This window comes from Pseudorca crassidens, chromosome 14 (assembly GCF_039906515.1).
Source record: "Pseudorca crassidens isolate mPseCra1 chromosome 14, mPseCra1.hap1, whole genome shotgun sequence".
Classification (NCBI taxonomy): domain Eukaryota; kingdom Metazoa; phylum Chordata; class Mammalia; order Artiodactyla; family Delphinidae; genus Pseudorca; species Pseudorca crassidens.
Window position 1 is genome coordinate 28,758,420 of NC_090309.1, and position 19,643 is coordinate 28,778,062.

General features: G+C 35.9%; 1 protein-coding gene across 10 annotated transcripts in view; it reads right to left on the reverse strand.

The window, feature by feature from the left end:
* ALMS1 (ALMS1 centrosome and basal body associated protein) overlaps positions 1-19,643 on the reverse strand; it is a 230,113-nt gene that overhangs the window by 96,852 nt on the left and 113,618 nt on the right. For all 10 annotated transcript variants that reach the window (XR_010934429.1, XR_010934428.1, XR_010934430.1 and 7 more), the window contains one exon: positions 16,653-18,496. Coding sequence is in view for 7 of the 10 variants with exons in the window: in XM_067704699.1 (XP_067560800.1) it covers positions 16,653-18,496 (1,844 nt within the window). In the remaining 3 variants the exon portion in view is untranslated. The remainder of the gene's footprint in view (positions 1-16,652; positions 18,497-19,643) is intronic.

Genomic DNA, 19,643 nt, shown 5'->3' on the forward strand with positions numbered 1-19,643 from the left:
AGTAAATCAGTGGCATTTTGAGCATGAAAACAAATTACAATAGTAATAATGAATATAAGAAAACATAACTTTGTATAAGATCTCATATCCAACAAAAAACTTTTATACAGAATAGATTAAAACTCTCTAAATTCAACAGTAAAAAAAAAATGCAGTTAGAAAATAGCAAAACTTAAACACACACTTCACCAAAGATAATATACAGAAGACAAGCACATGAAAAAATGTTCATCCTCATTAGTCATTTAGAGAAATGCATATTAGAACAACAATGAGATATCCCTATATACTTATTAGGATGGCTAATAAATAAAATAATAAAATTAAATAATTATTTATAATAAAATTATAATAATAAAATAAATAAAAAATACTGACAATAACAAAAGCTGACAAGGATGTGAAGAAACCAGATCTCTCATATATTGCCAGCAGAAATGCAAAATGGTACAACCACCCTGGAAAACAGTTTGACAGATTCTTAAAAGATAAACATATAGTTACTATACAACCCAACAATCACACTCTTGGGCACTTATCCTAGAGCAGTTTCTCAACCTTGGCACTACTAAAACTGAACCAAATACTTCTTTGTTGTGGGGGACTGACTACTCTGTGTATTCCAGGGTATTCAGCAGCATCCCTGATGGCAACAGCAAAATTCCTTCCTAGTTGTGACAATCAAAAATGACTTCAGATGTTGCTACTGTCTCCGGGGAGCCAAATTCACCCCTGGTTTAGAATCACTGTCTGAGAGAAATAGAAACTTCATTTGTGTAAAAAAAAGTATATGAATGTTCACAATAGCTTTATTAATAACAGTCAAAAGTTGGAAACAACCCAAACATCCTTCAACAGAGAAATGGTTAAATAAACTGGTATGCATCCATACAATGGAATGCTACTTAGCAATTAAAAAAAAACAAAACCATTGATATACACAACAACTTGGATGGATCTACAGGTCATCATGTTAAGTAAAAAGAGCTAATCTCAAAGGTTACATGTTATATGATTCAATTTACAAAACATTCACAAAATGACAAAACCATATAGTAGGAAAACAGGTCACTAGTTTCCAGGGTTTAAAGAATGCAGAGGGCAGGGGAGAGGAGTGTGACTACAGAGGGGCAGGCATAAGGGAATTTCTTTGTGGTGACAGAATATTCCTGTATCTTGATTATAGTAGTAGTTATGTGAAATCACAATGTGATTAAATTTCACAAAATTATACACATATGCATTCAAGAAAGCCTGAGTGCATGCAAAACTTGGTGAAATATGGTTCAGTTCTGTAGTTTAGTTAATTATATTGTGCCCATGTCAATTTCCTAATGTCATTTTGAAAATGTACTATAGTTATATAAGACATTACCAATGGGAAAGCTGAGCGATAGATACCTGGGACTCTCTGGACTATTTTTGTAATCTCTTTTTAAGTCTATGTATTTTTAAAATAAAGAGTGAAGAAAAGATAGTAATAAATCATAACCCACTGAATGAAAGCATGATTCTGTACAGATATAAATAAACTAGAAGTCTTCTGAGGACTGAGATACTTACATAATTTCAAAGTTCCTCCCCATAAAACACTTAGCTACAAAGTGGAAAACAGTAACTTTCCAGTTCAGAAACCTAGCCCACAACCTTACTAAGTAATTAAAGTGATCACTGTCAGCAGTGGGACAAATAGAAGTGTACGACAGCTGCTAAGATGTTATAAGAAGAATTCAATGTCAATTCTGTGATAACCCTACCAAAAATATCTCACCTGAACTTAATCACGAAGAAACATCAAGAGAAACCCAAACTGAAAAACACTCTACAAAGTAACTGACCTGTAATCTTCAAAAGTGTTAAGGTAGGGCTTCCCTGGTGGCGCAGTTGTTGAGAATCTGCCTGCCAATGCAGGGGACATGTGTTCGAGCCCTGGTCTGGGAAGATCCCACATGCCGCAGAGCAACTGGGCCCGTGAGCCACAATTACTGAGCCTGCGCGTCTGGAGCCTGTGCTCCGCAACAAGAGAGGCCGCGATAGTGAGAGGCCCGCGCACCGTGATGAAGAGTGGCCCCCGCTTGCCACAACTAGAGAAAGCCCTCGCACAGAAACGAAGACCCAACACAGCCATAAATTAATTAATTAATTAATTTTTTTAAAAAAGTGTCAAGGTAATGAAAGTGAAGGAAAGACTGAAGAACTGTTCCAGATTAAAGGAAATTAAAGAGTCATGACAACTAAAGCAACATGTGATTTTGAGTTGCTCCTTTTTGTTATAAAAAATCTTACTGGGACAATTGGAAAAACTGGAATAGTGTCTATAACACATTGATATTAATTTCCTGATTTTTACAGCTTTACTGGTTATGTAGGAGAATGTTCTTTTCATAGGAAACGATGAGAGTGATGGGGCAGTAGGTCAATAACTTACTACCACATGGCTAAGGAGAAAAAAGGAGGTATTAACATGCTGTTCTCAAATGCTGATTAAACAAGCAGACAAAAATTCAGTAAAAATGAAGATTTCAACATAACAGCTGACCAAATGGACCAAAGTAACATACACAGAATATCACAAGAAGCAATGGCAGAATACACATTTCTTTCAATTGCACACTGATCAAAATAAAAATATATATCATAAAGCAGTTCTAAAAAATTTAAGTATACTGAAATCATTAAGAATATAATCTCAATGACCAAAAAGAATTAACTAAAAATAAAAAATCATGTATATGTTCTTATATAATTGGAAATTAAGAAACACATCTCTACATAGCCATGGATCAAAGAAAAAGTTATGATATGAGAAAATAATTTTGTACAAAGATGATGATGAAAAACTACATAAAAATCTGTGTACACTAGACAAGAAAGCTAAAAATTAATGAATATGTAAAAAAAGTATCTATTCTCAGAAAGATAGAAAAAGTTAAGTTAAACCCAAAACAGAAAAAAAAAAAAAAGATACAGCAGCAACTAATGAAACAGAAAAAAACACATCAGACGATCATAAAAACCCAAACTGCTAAAGCCCTAGCAAGAGTGACCAAACAAAAAAGGATAAAACACAAATTACTAATACCAGACATAAGAAAGCTAGTATCACTGGAGATTCAGAAATTGAAAGGATATAAGGATATTGTGAAAATAACTCATGCCAACAATTTTTGACAACTTATTTAACTGAAGAGTACTTTCCAAACTGACACAAGAAAAAAAAAATCTGCATAGTCAAATCTACTAAAGAAATTGAATCTATAATAAAAACTCCAGGCCAAAATGGTGAATTCTGCCAAATATCTAAGAAAGAAATAGTACCAATCTTACACAAACTCTTTCAGAGTGTCCTGATATACTAATGAGGTCAGCCCAATGCTCATACCAAACTCAGACAAAGATATTGCAAGAGAAGAAAATTATAGGTGAATATCCCCCATGAACACAAATGTACAATTCCTAACAAAATATTAATTAGGTAGACTGTATCTAGCAAGAAGGATAATACATAAATTAGGAATACATATGATAATCTCTACAATAACTACTGCAAAAGAGTCTGACACAATTTTTGATGTTTGATTACTGACTTCTTTTTAAGCCTCACCTTTTGCTCCACATCTGGAAAGGCTGATAAGCCTGAGTATGACTGCCTCCTCCTCCTTTGGCACCAGCAGAAAATTTAAACTGCCCATATATAGACTTTTTTCTCAGTTCCACCCTACAAAGCCCTCTCTGCTGTGCCCAAGACAGCCTGGACCTACTTGTGCCCACCCACCTCTTCCCAGGGGTTCCCCTGTGTGAGTAATAAACTTCCTCTCAAATTCTCTGGGTTTGAGGAGTGTCTGAAGCCTAGGTATCTGAACAAAATTTTGGGTGGGAGTCCATCCCACTTCTGCGGGATGGCCACAACCACTAAAAAATAAACAAAGATGTCTATTAAAACAGCCAATAAGGAGAATAAAATGGAATAATAAAAGATAAATCATTAATACAAAAGAAGGCAAGAAAGAACAAAAACCATATGGTACAAATTGAAAGCAAAATGTAATATGGTAGATTTAAATCAAATAATACCATTCTGACACAAACTCAGAAAATGAGAAAGAGGTTTTTTTCTAAAAGCCACTGTAACTCTGCTGTCAGGACACTCCAAGAAGATTATAGACCAATATTAGCCAGCTGAATTCAGCAATAAATATAAAAAGGGACAATATGTCATAATCAAGTGGGATTTATCCCAGTAAGAATAATATTTGAAATCTAATCAATATGTTTATATAATATATATAATATTATATAATAATATAATTCATATCAACAGACAGGAGAAAACAAATATGATCATAATACAGCAGGGAAAAGCATGTGACAAAACTCAACACCCACTCACAGAACTCACAGCAAACTAAGAATATGAGAGGGCATCCTTAATCTCATAAAATGCATCTAATAAAAATCTACAGCTAACATCAAATTTGATGAAACACTAAATCCACTCCCCCACCCACGCAAAGATGGGGAATAAGGTAAGATGACTGCTCTTACTACTTCTGTTTAATATTATACTGAATGTCCTAAACAGTGCATCAGGCAAAAAAATAAAGACATGAAGATTGGAAAGGAAGAAGTAAAACTGCTCTTCATGCCCTGGCAACGTGAGTGTCTATGAAGAATAGACATTAAAGTTGAGGATATCACTAAATTTAAACAAAGCACTCCCTAAATCATAGGGAAGTTACTAGACACAAATTGAGGACAAATAGGTATGCCTCAACTTAACCACCAGAAGTATTACCTTGCCTAAATTCCCTATGGTCACTGCACACAAATTGCCTAAATTATCCTGGAGTAAGCAAGGAAGCTCTGACCCAGTGAGTAAGAAATTAAAATTAAAATTAACTTGTTGGCACTGATAAACTGGTTTGACAACAGCATTTGTATATACAATCAACAAATAACTAGAAAATACAAAATCTAAAATACCATATACAGAAGTATCATAAAACAAAATAATGAGGAATAAATTTAATGAAAAATGTGCAAGCCTACACACTGAAAATTACAACATCTTACTGAGAGACATTACATAAGTAGGGGGAAAAAACATGTTCATTCATAGGGAGATTCCATATTACTAAGATGTCAATCATTCACAAAATGATCTATAGATTCAATGCAACATTGAACAAAATCTCAGGAGGTTTTTTTGGAGAAACTGAGAAGACTATTCTAAATTTTATACAGAAATGCATAGAACCTAAAATAGCAAAAAATATTGTTGAAAATAAAAACAAGGCTGGAGGACATAACCTGATTTCAAGACTTATTATAAAGCTACAGTAATCAAAACATTATGGTATAGCTGTAAAGACAGACAGTTCAAATGAACAGAGTAGAAACTCTTAAAAATAAACCCACATGTAAAAGGCCGATTGATTTTTGACAAAGATGCGAACTAAGTTCAAAAAGGAAATAATCATTATTTCAAAGATGGTGCGGGAATATCCAGTGAAAGAAAATGATCCTAAACTGTGTAAATTACAGTATATACAGAAATTAGTTTGATATAGATCACAGACTTAAAAAATAAAGCTAAAACTATAATTCAAGATGAAAATATAGGAGAAAATTTTCATAACACTGGGTTAGGCAGTATTTTTAGACAAGACACAAAACAGTACTAACCATAAAAGAAAGATTTAGAATGTCCATCAACTGATGAACACACACACACACACACACACACACACACACACAATGAAATACCACCCAGCCATAAAAAAGAATGAAATTTTGCCATTTGCAACAACATGGATGGACTTGGAGAGTATCATGCTAAGTGAAATTAAGTCAGAGAGAGAAAAACAAATCCTGTATGATATCAATTACATGTAGAATCTAAAAAATACAATAAACTAGTGAATATAACAAAAAAGAAACAGACTAACAGATATAGAGAACAACCTAGTGGTTACCAGTGGGGAGAGGGAAAGGGGAGGGGCAATATAGGGGTAGGGAATTAAGAGATACAAACTATTATGCATAAATTAAGCTACATAAGCTGTATATATCGTACAACACAAGGAATATGGCCAATATTTTATAATAACTATAAATGGAGTATAACCTTTAAAAATTGTGAATCACTCTATTGTACACTTGTAACCTATACAATATTGCACATCAACTATACTTCCAACAGAAAAATTAACAAACTGGATTTCATAAAAGTTAAAACTTTTTCTTCATCAAAAGACACCAGTTAAGAAAATGAAAATCAAACCACAGACTGTGAGAAAATATTTGCAATACACAGAGGATCTGTATCTTGAATATATTAAAAATTCTTAAAGTGGAAAAATTAAACAGACACTTCATAAAGACATAAAAATGGCCAAGAAGCACAGAAGCAATTATCAGCATCATGAGTCATCAGGGAAAAACAAATTAAAACCACAATAACATACCATTTCACATCCACATTTAGAATGGCTAAAATTAAAAATAACTGGAGGGACTTCTCTGGTGGCGCAGTGGTTAAGAATCTGCCTGCCAATGCAGGGGACACAGGTTTGAGCCCTTTTCTGGGAAGATCCCACATGCGGCGCAGCAACTAAGCCCATGCGCCAAAACTACTGAGCCTATGCTCTATAGCCAGCGAGCCACTACTGAGCCCACGTGCCACAACTACTGAAGCCCGCGCACCTAGAGCCCGTGCTCTGCAACTAGGGAAGCCACTGCAATGAGAAGCCCACGCACCACAACGAAGAGTAGCCCCCGCTCGCCGCAACTAGAGAAAGCCCACGCGCAGCAACAAAGACCCAACGCAGCCAAAAATTAATTTTTTAAAAACCCTGGATATACCAAGTGTTGCAATGTAACTTGCATATGCTGTTAATGAGAACGAAAAATGGTACATTCAGCTCCAGTTTGGGGTAATCAGTCATAACCCATTCAGTCTCTCCCACTAAGTGCAGCTATAAAACCTAGACAAACTACATGGAGCAGCTCTTAGAAGACTCTTGAAAAACAGGAGCAGGCAAATTGGTGAAGACCAGCAACATCTGAAGTACCATTAAATTGGTGATGAGTTAGTTTATCATTGTTTCCTTTAGTATCCAATGACCTGAACTCAATAATAGAGTCTGACACTTAGAAGTGGACATTAGCACAGACAGAAAGACCTCCAGAAGAAGCCCTCTAATTCAGGCATGAGGAGTGGAAGCAGAAATAGTGTGAAAAAATCCCTTTTTCTTTTCTCCCTTTCTAGTAATCTCAAGCACTCAAGTAATCTCATGGAAGCATTGGTACAGCAGTAACAGGGACCAGAAGAAGTTTAAAATTCTGAGGGGGGGAAACCCTCCTCTTTTACCAGAGAAGGTGTGGTCTCAAGAGGGTGAGGTGAACCTGTGTTGATTTTTTTTTTCTCTTTACTGAGCCACCTGGCACTGACACAAAGTAGCCACAGGAAGCACATAAAAGAGAGGGGTAAATTAAGCCCTTGCTTTCTGTTCTGAGGACCAAAAAAGGGGAGCTCAAGGAGAAACATATAGAGGAAAGCCCCTATTATAACAGTTTAAATATACTGACAATACCACAAGTTGGCGAGGATGGAGAGTAACTGAAACACTTGTATATTCCTAGTGGAAATACAAAGATACAGCCACCCTGGAAAAACAGTTTAGCATAGTTTAGTTCTAAACAGTTCTTGTAAAGTTAAACACACACATATACCACATGACTCAGCAGCTCTAACTGTAATCACCCCAAACTGGAAACAACCCAAATATCCTTCAAAGAGTGAATGTATCGATAAACTATTTTTTTAAACTTTTTATTGCTTTATGCTTGTAATAAAGCATTAAAAAGTAAAAAACTGATTCATAAAATGAGATGGGTAAATCTTAAATATACTTTGTAAAGTAAAAGAAGCCAAACCCAAAGGGTTATTATATATTTCATGATTTCATTTACATGACACTCTGGAAAGGTAAAACTTGGAAGAAAACAGATCAGGAATTGCCAGGGGTCAGGGGAGGGACTGTCTATAAAGGGATGGCATGCGAGAATTTTTGGACTGACAGAAATGCTTTGTATGGAACTGTGATGTGGATTTATCAAAACTGATAGAACTATACACCACAAAAAGTAAGTTTTACAGTATGTAAATTTTATAGTATATAAATTTTTAAAAAATTAACCAAGATATTGGGGCAAAATGGAATACAGGATGTAAGAAATGAATCTAACTGTATTATAAATGAATCACATCCTCATGCTGAAGTCTATAAGGAAGAAAAAAGCTAACCCAGGAAACAGAAACAATGTCTGGACTGTATACTATACATAAAACCTGTACTCTAGGTGGAAAATTTGTTTCTCACCTGGGTATGGGATAAGAATTCTGAAACTTTATTTATATACTAGGGTAAATACACTGTAAATAATAAGAGCCATGTTTATCACCATTGGAGAAAGAAGTTACAAATAAAGAAAGGGAAAAGGCTAGAATCAACCCTGTGGTTTTGGACTAGTTGGAGGTATCGACTTGTGGTTTAAAAAAAAAAAACATACACACACACACACACACACACACACATAATAGAGATGGAAATGAATATAGGTGTATGTATATGCATGAGTTAATACCTATAATCTTTAGTTTTATTCACTCAGAGGGGCAAGAAGCAGCGTCATCCTAGTAGCAATGAGCAAACCTCATTGGTTTCTGAACACCACTTTCCATTGTTGAAAGTGGGGTACTAAAGTCCTTGACTATTACTGTATTGTTGTTTACTTCTCCCTTTAGATGTTAGTATTTGCTTAATATATTTAAGTGCTTTGATGTTGGGGGTGTTTGTGTGTGTATGTGTAGTGTGTGTGTGTGTGTGTGTGTGTGTGTGTGTGTGTGTGTGTGTGTGTGTGTGTGTGTGTGTGTGTGTGTATGACTGTTATATCATCTTGATGCATTGACTCCTTTATTATTATATAATGACCTCCCCTTTGCCTATTGTTACTATTTTGTCTGCTACAAGTATAACCAGCCCTGCTCTCTTTTGGTTTCTACTTGTAAGGAGTATCTTTTTCCTTTCCTTCACTTTGAGCTCACACGTCCTTAAAGCTAAAGTGAGTCTCCTGTAGGCAGCATATAGTTGGGTCTTGATTTTGTATCCATCAAGTCTTTTGATTGGAGAATTCAATTCATTTACATTTAGAGTAATTATTGATAGGTAAGGTCTTACTTATACCATCTTACTGTTTTCTGGCTGTTCCGTAGTTTTCTTTTTCCTTTCTTCCTCTCTTGCTGCCTTCCTTTGTGAACTGGTGATTTTCCGTAGTAATATTTTCTGACTGCCGTCTTTTTGGTGAATCTACTATACATTTTTGCTTTGTGGTTACCCCGAGGCTCACATAAACATCTTACAGAAAACAATATATTTTATATGATAACAACTTAACTTCAATCACATACAAAATCACTACCCTTTTACTCCTCCCACTTTTATGGTTTTAAACACCCCACTTTTCAACAATGGATAGATCACCCAGATAGCAAAATCAACAAGGAAACATTGGACTTGAAGCATACTTTAGACTAAATGGACTTAACGGACACCTACAGAACATTCAGCAGCTGAATACATTCTTATCAAGCATACACAGAACATTCTCCAAGTTAGATCACATATAGGCTGCAAAACAAATCTTAGCAAATTTAACAAGATTTAAATCATACCAAGTACCTTTTCTGACCACAATGATATGAAACTAGAAATCAATACTGGGGGGAAGCAGGAAATTCTACAAATATGTGGAAATTAAACAACACAGTACTGAATACAAGTATGTCTAAAAAAATCAAAAGGGAAAGCTAAAAATATCTTGAAACAAATGAAAATGTGAACACAACATGTCAAAACCTATGAGACAAAAGCAGTTCTAAGAAGGACATTTATAGTGCTAAACACCTTTATTAAGAAAAAAGAAAGGCCTCAAATAAATAACTTTACATCTCAAGGAATGAGAAAAAGAACAGACTAGCCCAAAGTCAGCAGAAGAAAGGAAAATAACAAAGATCAGAGCAGAAATAAATGAAATAGAGACCAGAAAAATAGAAAAGGTCAATAAGATTAAGAACTAGATTTTTGAAGATAAACAAAATTGACAAACCTTTAGCTAGACTAAGAAAAAAAGAGAGGACTCAAATACATAAAATCAGAAATGAAAGAGAAGACAAAGCAACTGATACCACAGAAATATATAGGATCATAAGAGACGATTATGAACAATTATATGTCAACAAATTGGATAACCTGGCAGAGATGGAAAAATTGCCAGAAACATACAACTTACCAAGACTGAATCATGAAGAAAGAGAAAATATAAACAGACCCATGGAGTAAGGAGATAGAATCAGTAATCAAATCTTCTCAACAGAGAAAAGTCCAGGGCCAGATGGTTTAAGTGGTGAATTCTAACAAACATTTCAAGAAGAATTAACACCAATCCTTCTCAAACTTGTCCAAAAATTGAAGAGGGAGGAACATCTGCAAACTCATTTTATGAGGCCATCATATTACCATGATGATCCAAAGCTAGATGAAGACACTACAAGAAAACTACAGACCAACAGCTGATGAATACAGACATAAAATTTCTCAACAAAATATTAGCAAACTGAATTCAACAGCACATAGAAGAATTATACACCATGATCAATTGGGATTTATCCCTAGGATGTAAGGATAGTTCAACATATACAAATCAATAAATATGATATGCTTCTTTAATAGAATAAAAGATAAAAATCATATGATTATCTCATTAGATACAGAAAAAGCATTTGATAAAATACAACATCCTTCAATGATAAAAACTCTCAACAAATTGAGTATAGAAGAAACATCCCTCAACATAATAAAGGTCATGTATGACAAACCCTCAGCCAACATCACACTCAATGGTGAAAGGTTGAAGCTTTCCCTCTAACATCAGGAACAAGATTAAGAGTGCCCACTGTCACCACTTTTACTCAACATAGCACTGGAAGTCCTAAGCAGAGCAATGAGGCAAGAAAAAGAAATAAAAGGCATCCAACCAGAAAGGAAGAAGTAAGTTGTCTTTGTTTGTACATGATATGATCTAATATCTAATAGAAAATCCTAAAGATTCCACCATAAGCTGTTAGAAATAATCAATGAATTCAGTAAAGTTGCAGGATGCAAAAATCAACATACAAATATCAGTTGTTTCTATACACTAACAACAAAATATCTGAAAAGAACTAAAGAAAACAATCCCATTCACAACAGCATCAAATCAATAAATACCTAGAAATAAATTTAACCAAGGAGCTAAAACATCCGTTCACTGAAAACTAAAAGACTGTGATGAAGGAAACTGAGGAAGATGCAAACAAATGGAAAGACACATGAAATGTGTTCATGAACCAGAAGAATAAATACTGTTTAAACATCCATACTACTCAAAGCCATTGATAGAGTCAATGCAATCCCTACCAAAATTCCAATGCCATTTTTCATAAAAAGAGGAAAAACAATTCTAAAATTTATATGGAACCACAAAAGACTCTGAATTGCCAGAGCAATTCTGAGAAAGAACAAAATTGGAGGCATCATACTTTCTGATTTCAAACTATACTACAAAGCTATAGTGATCAAAACAGTAAGGTGCTGGCACAAAAACAGATACATAGATCAATGGAACAGAACAGAGAACCCATAAATAACCCCCCACATATACAGTCAACTAATATTTTACAAGGGAGCCAAGACTACTCAGTAGGGGAAGGATAGTCTCTTCAATAAGAGGTGCTGGGAAAACTAGATATCCACATGCCAAAAAAATGAAATTGGACTCCTACTTTTACCGCTCACAAATTAATGTGAAATGGGTTAAAGACTTAAACATAAGACCTGAAACCATAAGCTCCTAGGAGAAAACACAGGGGAAAACTCCTTGACATTGGTCTCACCAGTGATTTTTTTGGATGTGACACCAAAAGCACAAGCTACAAAAGCAAAAATCAGTAAGTAGGACTCCATCAAACCCCAAATTCTCTGTACAGCAAAACAGTCAACAAAATGAAAAGGTAACCTACAGAAGAGGAGAAAATATCTGCAAACCATATATCTGATAAGCGATTAATATCCAAAATATATAAAGAACTCATAAAACTGAATAACAAAAAAACAATCTGATTTAAAAGTGGGCAGAGGAACTAGAACTGAATAGACATTTTTCCAAAGAAGATATACAAATTACCAACAGGGAGATGAAAAGGTGCTCAACATCACTATTTATCAGGGAAATGCAAATCAAAACCTCAATGAGATCACCTCACACCTGTCAAAAAGGCTATTATCAAAAAGACAACAAATAACAATGTTGATAGGGATGTAGAGAAAACAGAACCTTTATGCACTGTTGGTGGGAATGTAAATTAGTGCCGCCACAATGGAAAACAGTAGGGAGGTTCTTTAAAAAATTAAAAATAGAACTACCATATAATCCAGCAATCTCATCTCTGGGTATACATCCAAAGGAAATGGAAACAGGTATCTGCACTCCCACATTTGTTGCAGCATTATTTACAATAGCCATGGTATGGAAACAACCATATCCTGTGTCCATCAATGGATAAATGGATAAAGAAGACATGGTGTAGGGACTTCCCTGGTGGTGCAGTCATTAAGACTCCACACTCCCAATGCAAGGGGCCCGAGTTCGATCCCTGGTCAGGGAACTAGATCCCACATGCATGACACAACTAAGAGTTCGCATGCCACAACTAAGGAGCCCGTGAGCTGCAACTAAGACCCAGCGCAATAAAATGAAATGAAATGAAACAAAAGACATGGTGTATATATACACAAAGGGATATTATTCAGCTGTTAGAGAGAAGGAAATCCTGTCACTTACAACAACAACATAGATGGAGCTTGAGGGCATCATGCTAAGTGAAATAAACCAGACAGGGAAAGAGATATACTGTATGACACCATTTACATGTGGAACCTAAAAAAGCCGAACTTGTGGAAACAGAGTAGAATGCTGTTTACCAGGGGCTGGAGGGTGGGGGAAAAGGGGAGATATTGGTCAAAGGGTACAAACTTCCAATTAGAAGATGAATAAGTTCTGGGGATCTATGCACAGCATTGTGATGATAGTTAACAATAATGTACTATATAGTTGAAAGTTGTTGAGAGTAGATATTAAATTTTCTTACCACAAAAACTATGTGACGTGATGGAGGTGTTAGCTAATGCCATCATGGTAATTATTTTGCAATATAAGTGTATCAAATCAAAGCACTGTATACCTTAAACAATGTTATATGTCAATTTTATCTAGTAAAGCTAGGGGAAAAAAATCTTATTCTCCAAAACAAAAAAAAAAAACGAGGGTTCTTTGGGGAAATAGTTGATTTCAGGGTAGTGGCAAGGTACAGGAGCCAACATGAAAGTGTTCTCAATAGCTAAAACTAAAACAATTTGAGTAGTATTGGATTGTAATCCAAAGAATGAAATAAATACCCCTGAGTTCATACTAATGTACATGGAAAACTAAAGGAATAAATAAATGGGGGAGGAACAACAGCTCTTGCTTACAGAAGAATTCCAATTAATAGACGTAGAAGGAATAAAGGAAATATGAAAACTCCATTAGAATACCAGAGTAATAATTGCTACAAGCAAGATCCACTGAAGGATGCTTAAAATTAGTGGTCAAAGTTTAAGCAGAAACAGGACATTTGCATAGTCTAGCAATACCTCCCTTAAATATTTAGTATCAAAAAAAAATTAGTATCTACAAAGGAAAAACATTAAGTTTACAGTGGAGAATCTTGGTAGATACTACTTTAGCCAAGTGATCAAGGTTAACATCACTAGTCATGCATATCAACTTAATATGCTCCCTGATGAAATGCACTGAAAGTGTATAACCCCAATCTAATCTTGAGACAACATCAGACAAAGCCAGATGGAAAAGACTTTTTCCAAAATAACTAATTCTCTTCAAAGTGTGAAAGTTATGAAAAACAAGGAAAGTCTGAGAAACTGACACAGATTGGAGGAGATTAAGGACACAACAACTACCTGCAAGGTGAGATTATGGAATGGATCTGAAACAAAAAAGCTTCATTTGTGGAAAAAACAGGTGAAATCCAAATTGGTCTATACATTTAATTATAATTTTATATGAAGGAGAATTTCTTAGCTTTGGTAAATATTTTATGGTTATGATGCTAGGGTAAAATGTTAACATAAGGGGAAGCTTTAGCAAAGGGTATATTGGCAACCTCTAAAATAGGCCCCCAATGGGACTTCCCTGGTGGTCCAGTGGTTAAGATTCCACGCTCCCAATGCAGGGGGCAAGGGTTCAATCCCTGGTGGGGGAACTAAGATCCCATCCCGCATGCCACATGGTGTGGCCAAAAAAAAAAAAAAAATCCCCCCAATGATCTCTGCCTCCTGGTATTCATGCACTTGTGTAATCCCTAACCCTTGAGGGTTGGCTGGAAATAGTGATTCATTTCTTTCTAGTAGAATGTGGCAGATGTGGTGAGATTCACTTCCAAGGTTAGGTTACAAAGTAATGACTGTGGGTTTTGTCTTCAGCACTTTCTCCTGCAGTCTCAATTGCTCACTCTGAGAAAAGCTTTGCTGTCATAGCTGCCATATGGAAAGAAGAAACTGATTATTTCTGGCCAATAACTGTGTGAGTGAGCTTGGAAGGACATTCTCTTAGTCAAGCCTTGAGATGGGACCACAGCTGTAGTCAATACCTTGTTTGCAACCTTGTGAGAGACCCTAAGCCAGAAGCACCCAGTTAAGCCATGCCTAGATCTCTGGCCCACAGAAACTTTGGGATAATATTTATTGTTTTAAGCTGCTACATTTCAGGGTAATAGGTTACACTGCAATAAATAACACAGGAACTCTACTATTTTTTGCAGCTCCTCTGTAAGTCTAAAATTATCTCAAAATAAAAAAGTTTAATACATATATAAATGTTTTATGCATATATATATGCACACACACAGATAAGTGTGTGTATGTATATACAGTTAGAATTATTTACAGACTCTGGAGTCAGACAAACCTAGGTTCAAATGCCACCTCCAACACTTAATGGCCATGTGATCTTAGGCAAAACATTTAATTTCTCTAAGTATTAGGTTTTTAAAATCTATAAATTGAGGTAATAATATCTACCTCCGGATGATTATACTAAGTATAAAGTGATACACACATTGACTACAATGCCTGGCATTTAGTACATTCTGAACAAACAGCATTATTATTAGTTCATATTTAAAATCATCTATAATTTTCTTCTCATTCAAGGAATTCAGCCCCAATAACTTGGCATTTTATCACTTAGAAGAGTTTAAGTATTGTATGTAAACTTGTCAATCTTTTAATTTCTAAACATTTTTCACACACAGTACTGATCTCTATAACACTCTACTATTTATAATAGTATTGAAATCAGAGATTGACCTTGTTTTTTCCTGCCCCAATCCAATTCTCAACCACTAATTTTTCAAGCTATAATGGACCTTTAAGCTTTCCAACCCTTTCCTTCCATCAGTCATCCATATATGAGTGCCAAAGATATTAAATGACTTGTCCAAGAGGACAGTTGATAGAATAGTTTAAGTACGGTTTAGGATTCGGGAGAGACAGTACCACGTGGTGAACAAGCTCTTGCTTAGACTGAACAGACTGCATTATTTGAGACAATGAGGTTTGCTTGATAGCAATGTCAGTGTCTCAGTTTCCCAGAGGGCAAATAAGGATACCACCACCTACCTCATAGGGTTATCACAAGTATTAAATGAGATAACATATTTAAGTCCCTCACTGCCATGACTACCACATGCCGATGTCGATTACACATTTTTTCCCTCTTTGTAAGGCCAGTGCTCTCCACTCTGAAATACTACCTTCTCAACTATAAGGTGGAAACATTAAACACAGACAGTAATTCGTTTAGCCATATGGTAAAAGACTCACTAATGTAAAACTGAATCAATGACAGTCTTAAAATCAACCTGAATAGTATAAATCTAATGCATTTATCCCTGAATTGGGTTTCCATTCCTACAATCATTGTGAAGTAATAAGGCATCACATCAGGGACCACATTAGGTTGACGTGCATTACTGGTGATGTTAACCTTGACAACTTGGCTGAAGTGATGTCTGCCAGGAAATTTCACTTTTTTCATTCTAAGTACTAAATATTTGAGGGGAATCATGAAATGGAAACAAAGAGAGGAGAGGGAGCAAAGCCTGGTCTTCAGCATATTTCCAATGTAATAAATAAGGAATTAGTAAATTGTACCACTCAATGATCAAAGATTCTTCTTAGAGTAATTCAGTGTTTTAAAATACTTGATGTCAAGTCGTTTTCCAAAAGCTCTTTGAGAGTATAAATACATTACTCTCAGGTGTTTTCTCTTAGTTAGGTGTTTATTCCTTGACAGAATTCTAGCTTAGGCAGATACAACCTCCCCTAAGAGAAATCATACTGCCTCTCCCCCAAGAACTTACATTTGCTTAAGTATTTTAAACCCTTTATCATAAATTCCATCAGCTTGCTTGTAATCACAATGAGACTCACCGAACTGCAGATACTGGAGTCCCTTCTGGATTGGAATATCCTTCCAAATCTGAAATGTTCACTTGTGTTTGCCTTGAGGTTACTATCTGGTTATTCTGAAAAGGTATGGTTTTCAAGTCCTGGGAAATAATATCACTATCTGGAAGAGGAGACTGTACAACTTGGAAGTCCGGTGAAGATTTAGGTCCTAGAAAACCTAAAGATTCTTGATCCTGTGCTACAGGTTTACTGGTCAATAATTTGGAGGTTGGTTCCAGTGATTCTGAAGATATAGTCTGTAGGTCAGAGTTAAACTCACTATTCATCCTTGTTTTAGAGGCAGGATCCAATGAATGAAATCTTTTATCTAAGGTTCCACTATCCAACTTGGAAGGAGTCTTGGGACAAAGAGTTATACGAACACAAGAAAGTGCTTTTCTATTTGAAGGTGGAGTAGATGCAGATGTTACTACTGTACATTGATTTGGGGCTGATGAGGAGGCCACATCACTGAATTTGCCTTCAACATTTATCATATCAGAAATGTGTAATTTAGGCTCATGTTCATTATTCTTTTCTACTATATAATCCTGACCTTGAGGAAAGGAAGAATGGTGTTCTCCCATGTGGTGATCTACATCTGGGGCTTTGCTTTGTTCAAAGAGCTGACGTTGTTCAAGAAAAATGCGAGAAGGAAGGTCTGAAGCTATATAATCCTGACTTTGAGGAAGGGGAGAGTGGTTTTCTCTCAACTGATTATCTTTATGTTGGGTCTTGCTTTGTTTAAAGAGTTCTCGTTTTTCAAGAAAAACACGACAAGGGAGATTTGCAGCTACATAATCCTGATGTTGAGGAGGGGGAGAATTGTGTTTTCTCACACGGTGATCTGCATGTGAGGCTTTGCTTTGTTCAAAGAGCTCTTGTTCAAGAAAAGTGTTCGAAGGAAGATCTGGAGTTATAGTTACATTCTTCTCTTTTACTCCTAGTGTGGAACTGGGTCTGCCCATGTTAATGAGAGTATCGTTATCAGAAAAATGAACTTCCTTGAAATTGCTATCATTTGCACTGGTACTGGGCTTAGAATGACTGCCTTTACAATCTGATCTTTCTAAGGGTTTTTCTTCTTGGTGAGAATGTGCAACAGATAATTTTTGGCTTTGCCTACTATTTTCTGCTAAAATAGTCACAGCTTTATCTGGTGACTGACTAATGATTTTAAATGATGAAGGGGAAGAGGTTTTCTCCTTTAGATCTCTAGTAGGATTTTGCTCTTCAGTGATATGAGAACTAACTAGCCCCACAGATGCTCCAGTACACTCGCTACCTTCAGTAACACCAACCTTAAGAAAAGAGGAATCTGAAAAGCATTTAGAATGTCGGTGAGATGAGAAAATGATGGAGGTAGTAAACTTTTTCATGGGTTCTGGGGGCAGCATTTGTGATGACGACTGACAATCCATTTCTTCAGGTGGCATACAAGCAGGTTCTACTAATTCTGATAGCCAAGGGTCCAACTTTTCACGGAATGGCATTCGAAGACCCTTGCTAATTTTCAAGTCATCACCTATAAAGTTTTGAAATGGGGAATGACTTTGTAACTGCAATGAATTCCAAACTTTGAAATGGGAGTTGTTCTGGTCCAGTGATTTGGCAAGGTTGATGTGCCCAGTTGTCCATGATGATGGGCTCCGTTGTCCTCTGATCATTTCTGAGGGTTCAGCAGATCTGAAAACACAAGGGTGGCTGTCCAATTGTGGCCGTTCAGCTGTTAGAGTCCTGAAACATCCTTTTTCATGGCTCTCAATAATAATGTGACTACATACAGCTTCTGGCTTGCATTCTATCCCCTGTGGACTCTGTAAACCCTAGAAGATATAAACAAGTTCTTACTTGACGTGGTCCAAATAGTTATATAAAAATTAGATTCCTATCTAGGCTAAGATCTGACCATGAAGGTAATGTTGATCTTTTATAATGAAACAGGTAAGAACACAACAAGAAAAATACAGCTAACTATAGAATAAAATGGCTCATGATAAATAAGACCACACAGTTAATTTCTTCTAAAAATTTTCACTGAAGTAACAAAAGCAAAGACTACTACTCACCTTTTTTGTTCTAGTAACAGAGGTCCCTTACCCCAACTTCTGCTGGTCACATGACTGCCAGCAGAGACATTTCCAGTTTCTTCTGCAGCCAGATGTGACCATGTGACTAGGTGTAGGCCAATGGGATGTGAGCAAAAGCAGTAAATACAATTTCTGGTTCCTGTCCTTAAAAAAATCAAGTTCCTGACCTCTATGTTTCCCTACCCCAACCATCATTACCATCACCATTACCTTTGCCAACTGAAAATGGTGATGTCTAGAACAATCTTGGGAAGCCAAATGTAAGGATGGCTCAGCGGCCCACCCAGTTTGGTTCCTCAGAAGACCTCAAGAAGCAGAGCTTTCTTTCCTACCCTGGAGAAAAATACAGTTCTACCTTATTTGAGCCACTGTATTTGAGTCTCTTTGTTACAGAAGCTTGGCCTACAACCTAATATTTAACATTAACAATAGGAAAAAGAATTAGTACCTCTTTCTGGGGTATAGGATCAGTGCTTAAAGATAAATATAACATTTCTTTGAGATTTCGGTGTTTTACCTATAAAGTTATAACCTGGCATTCTATTTAACTTTAGTGCCACATTTGATTTCATAGAAAAATATTTTAAATTATGGTGCCATTTGTCACATAATGGAGGAGATGTACTTTTCCCTATTCCTCCTGCTAAGCAGAACTAAAAATCCTGGATATTATATATACAACAAACTTAAAAAGAATCTGAAAGGTGTAGAGGAAAAGGCAGACTGGCTAGGGACCTTGGGACCTGAGGAGTAACAAGGTAGTGAGATCCCTGGGTTTTCTTTTTACTTCAAATATCCCAGACTTGGAGGTGAACACAGCGACCCATGAACAAAGAGCACAGAAGAGCACAAACAGCACAAAAGCTCTAACAAAAACCTGCTC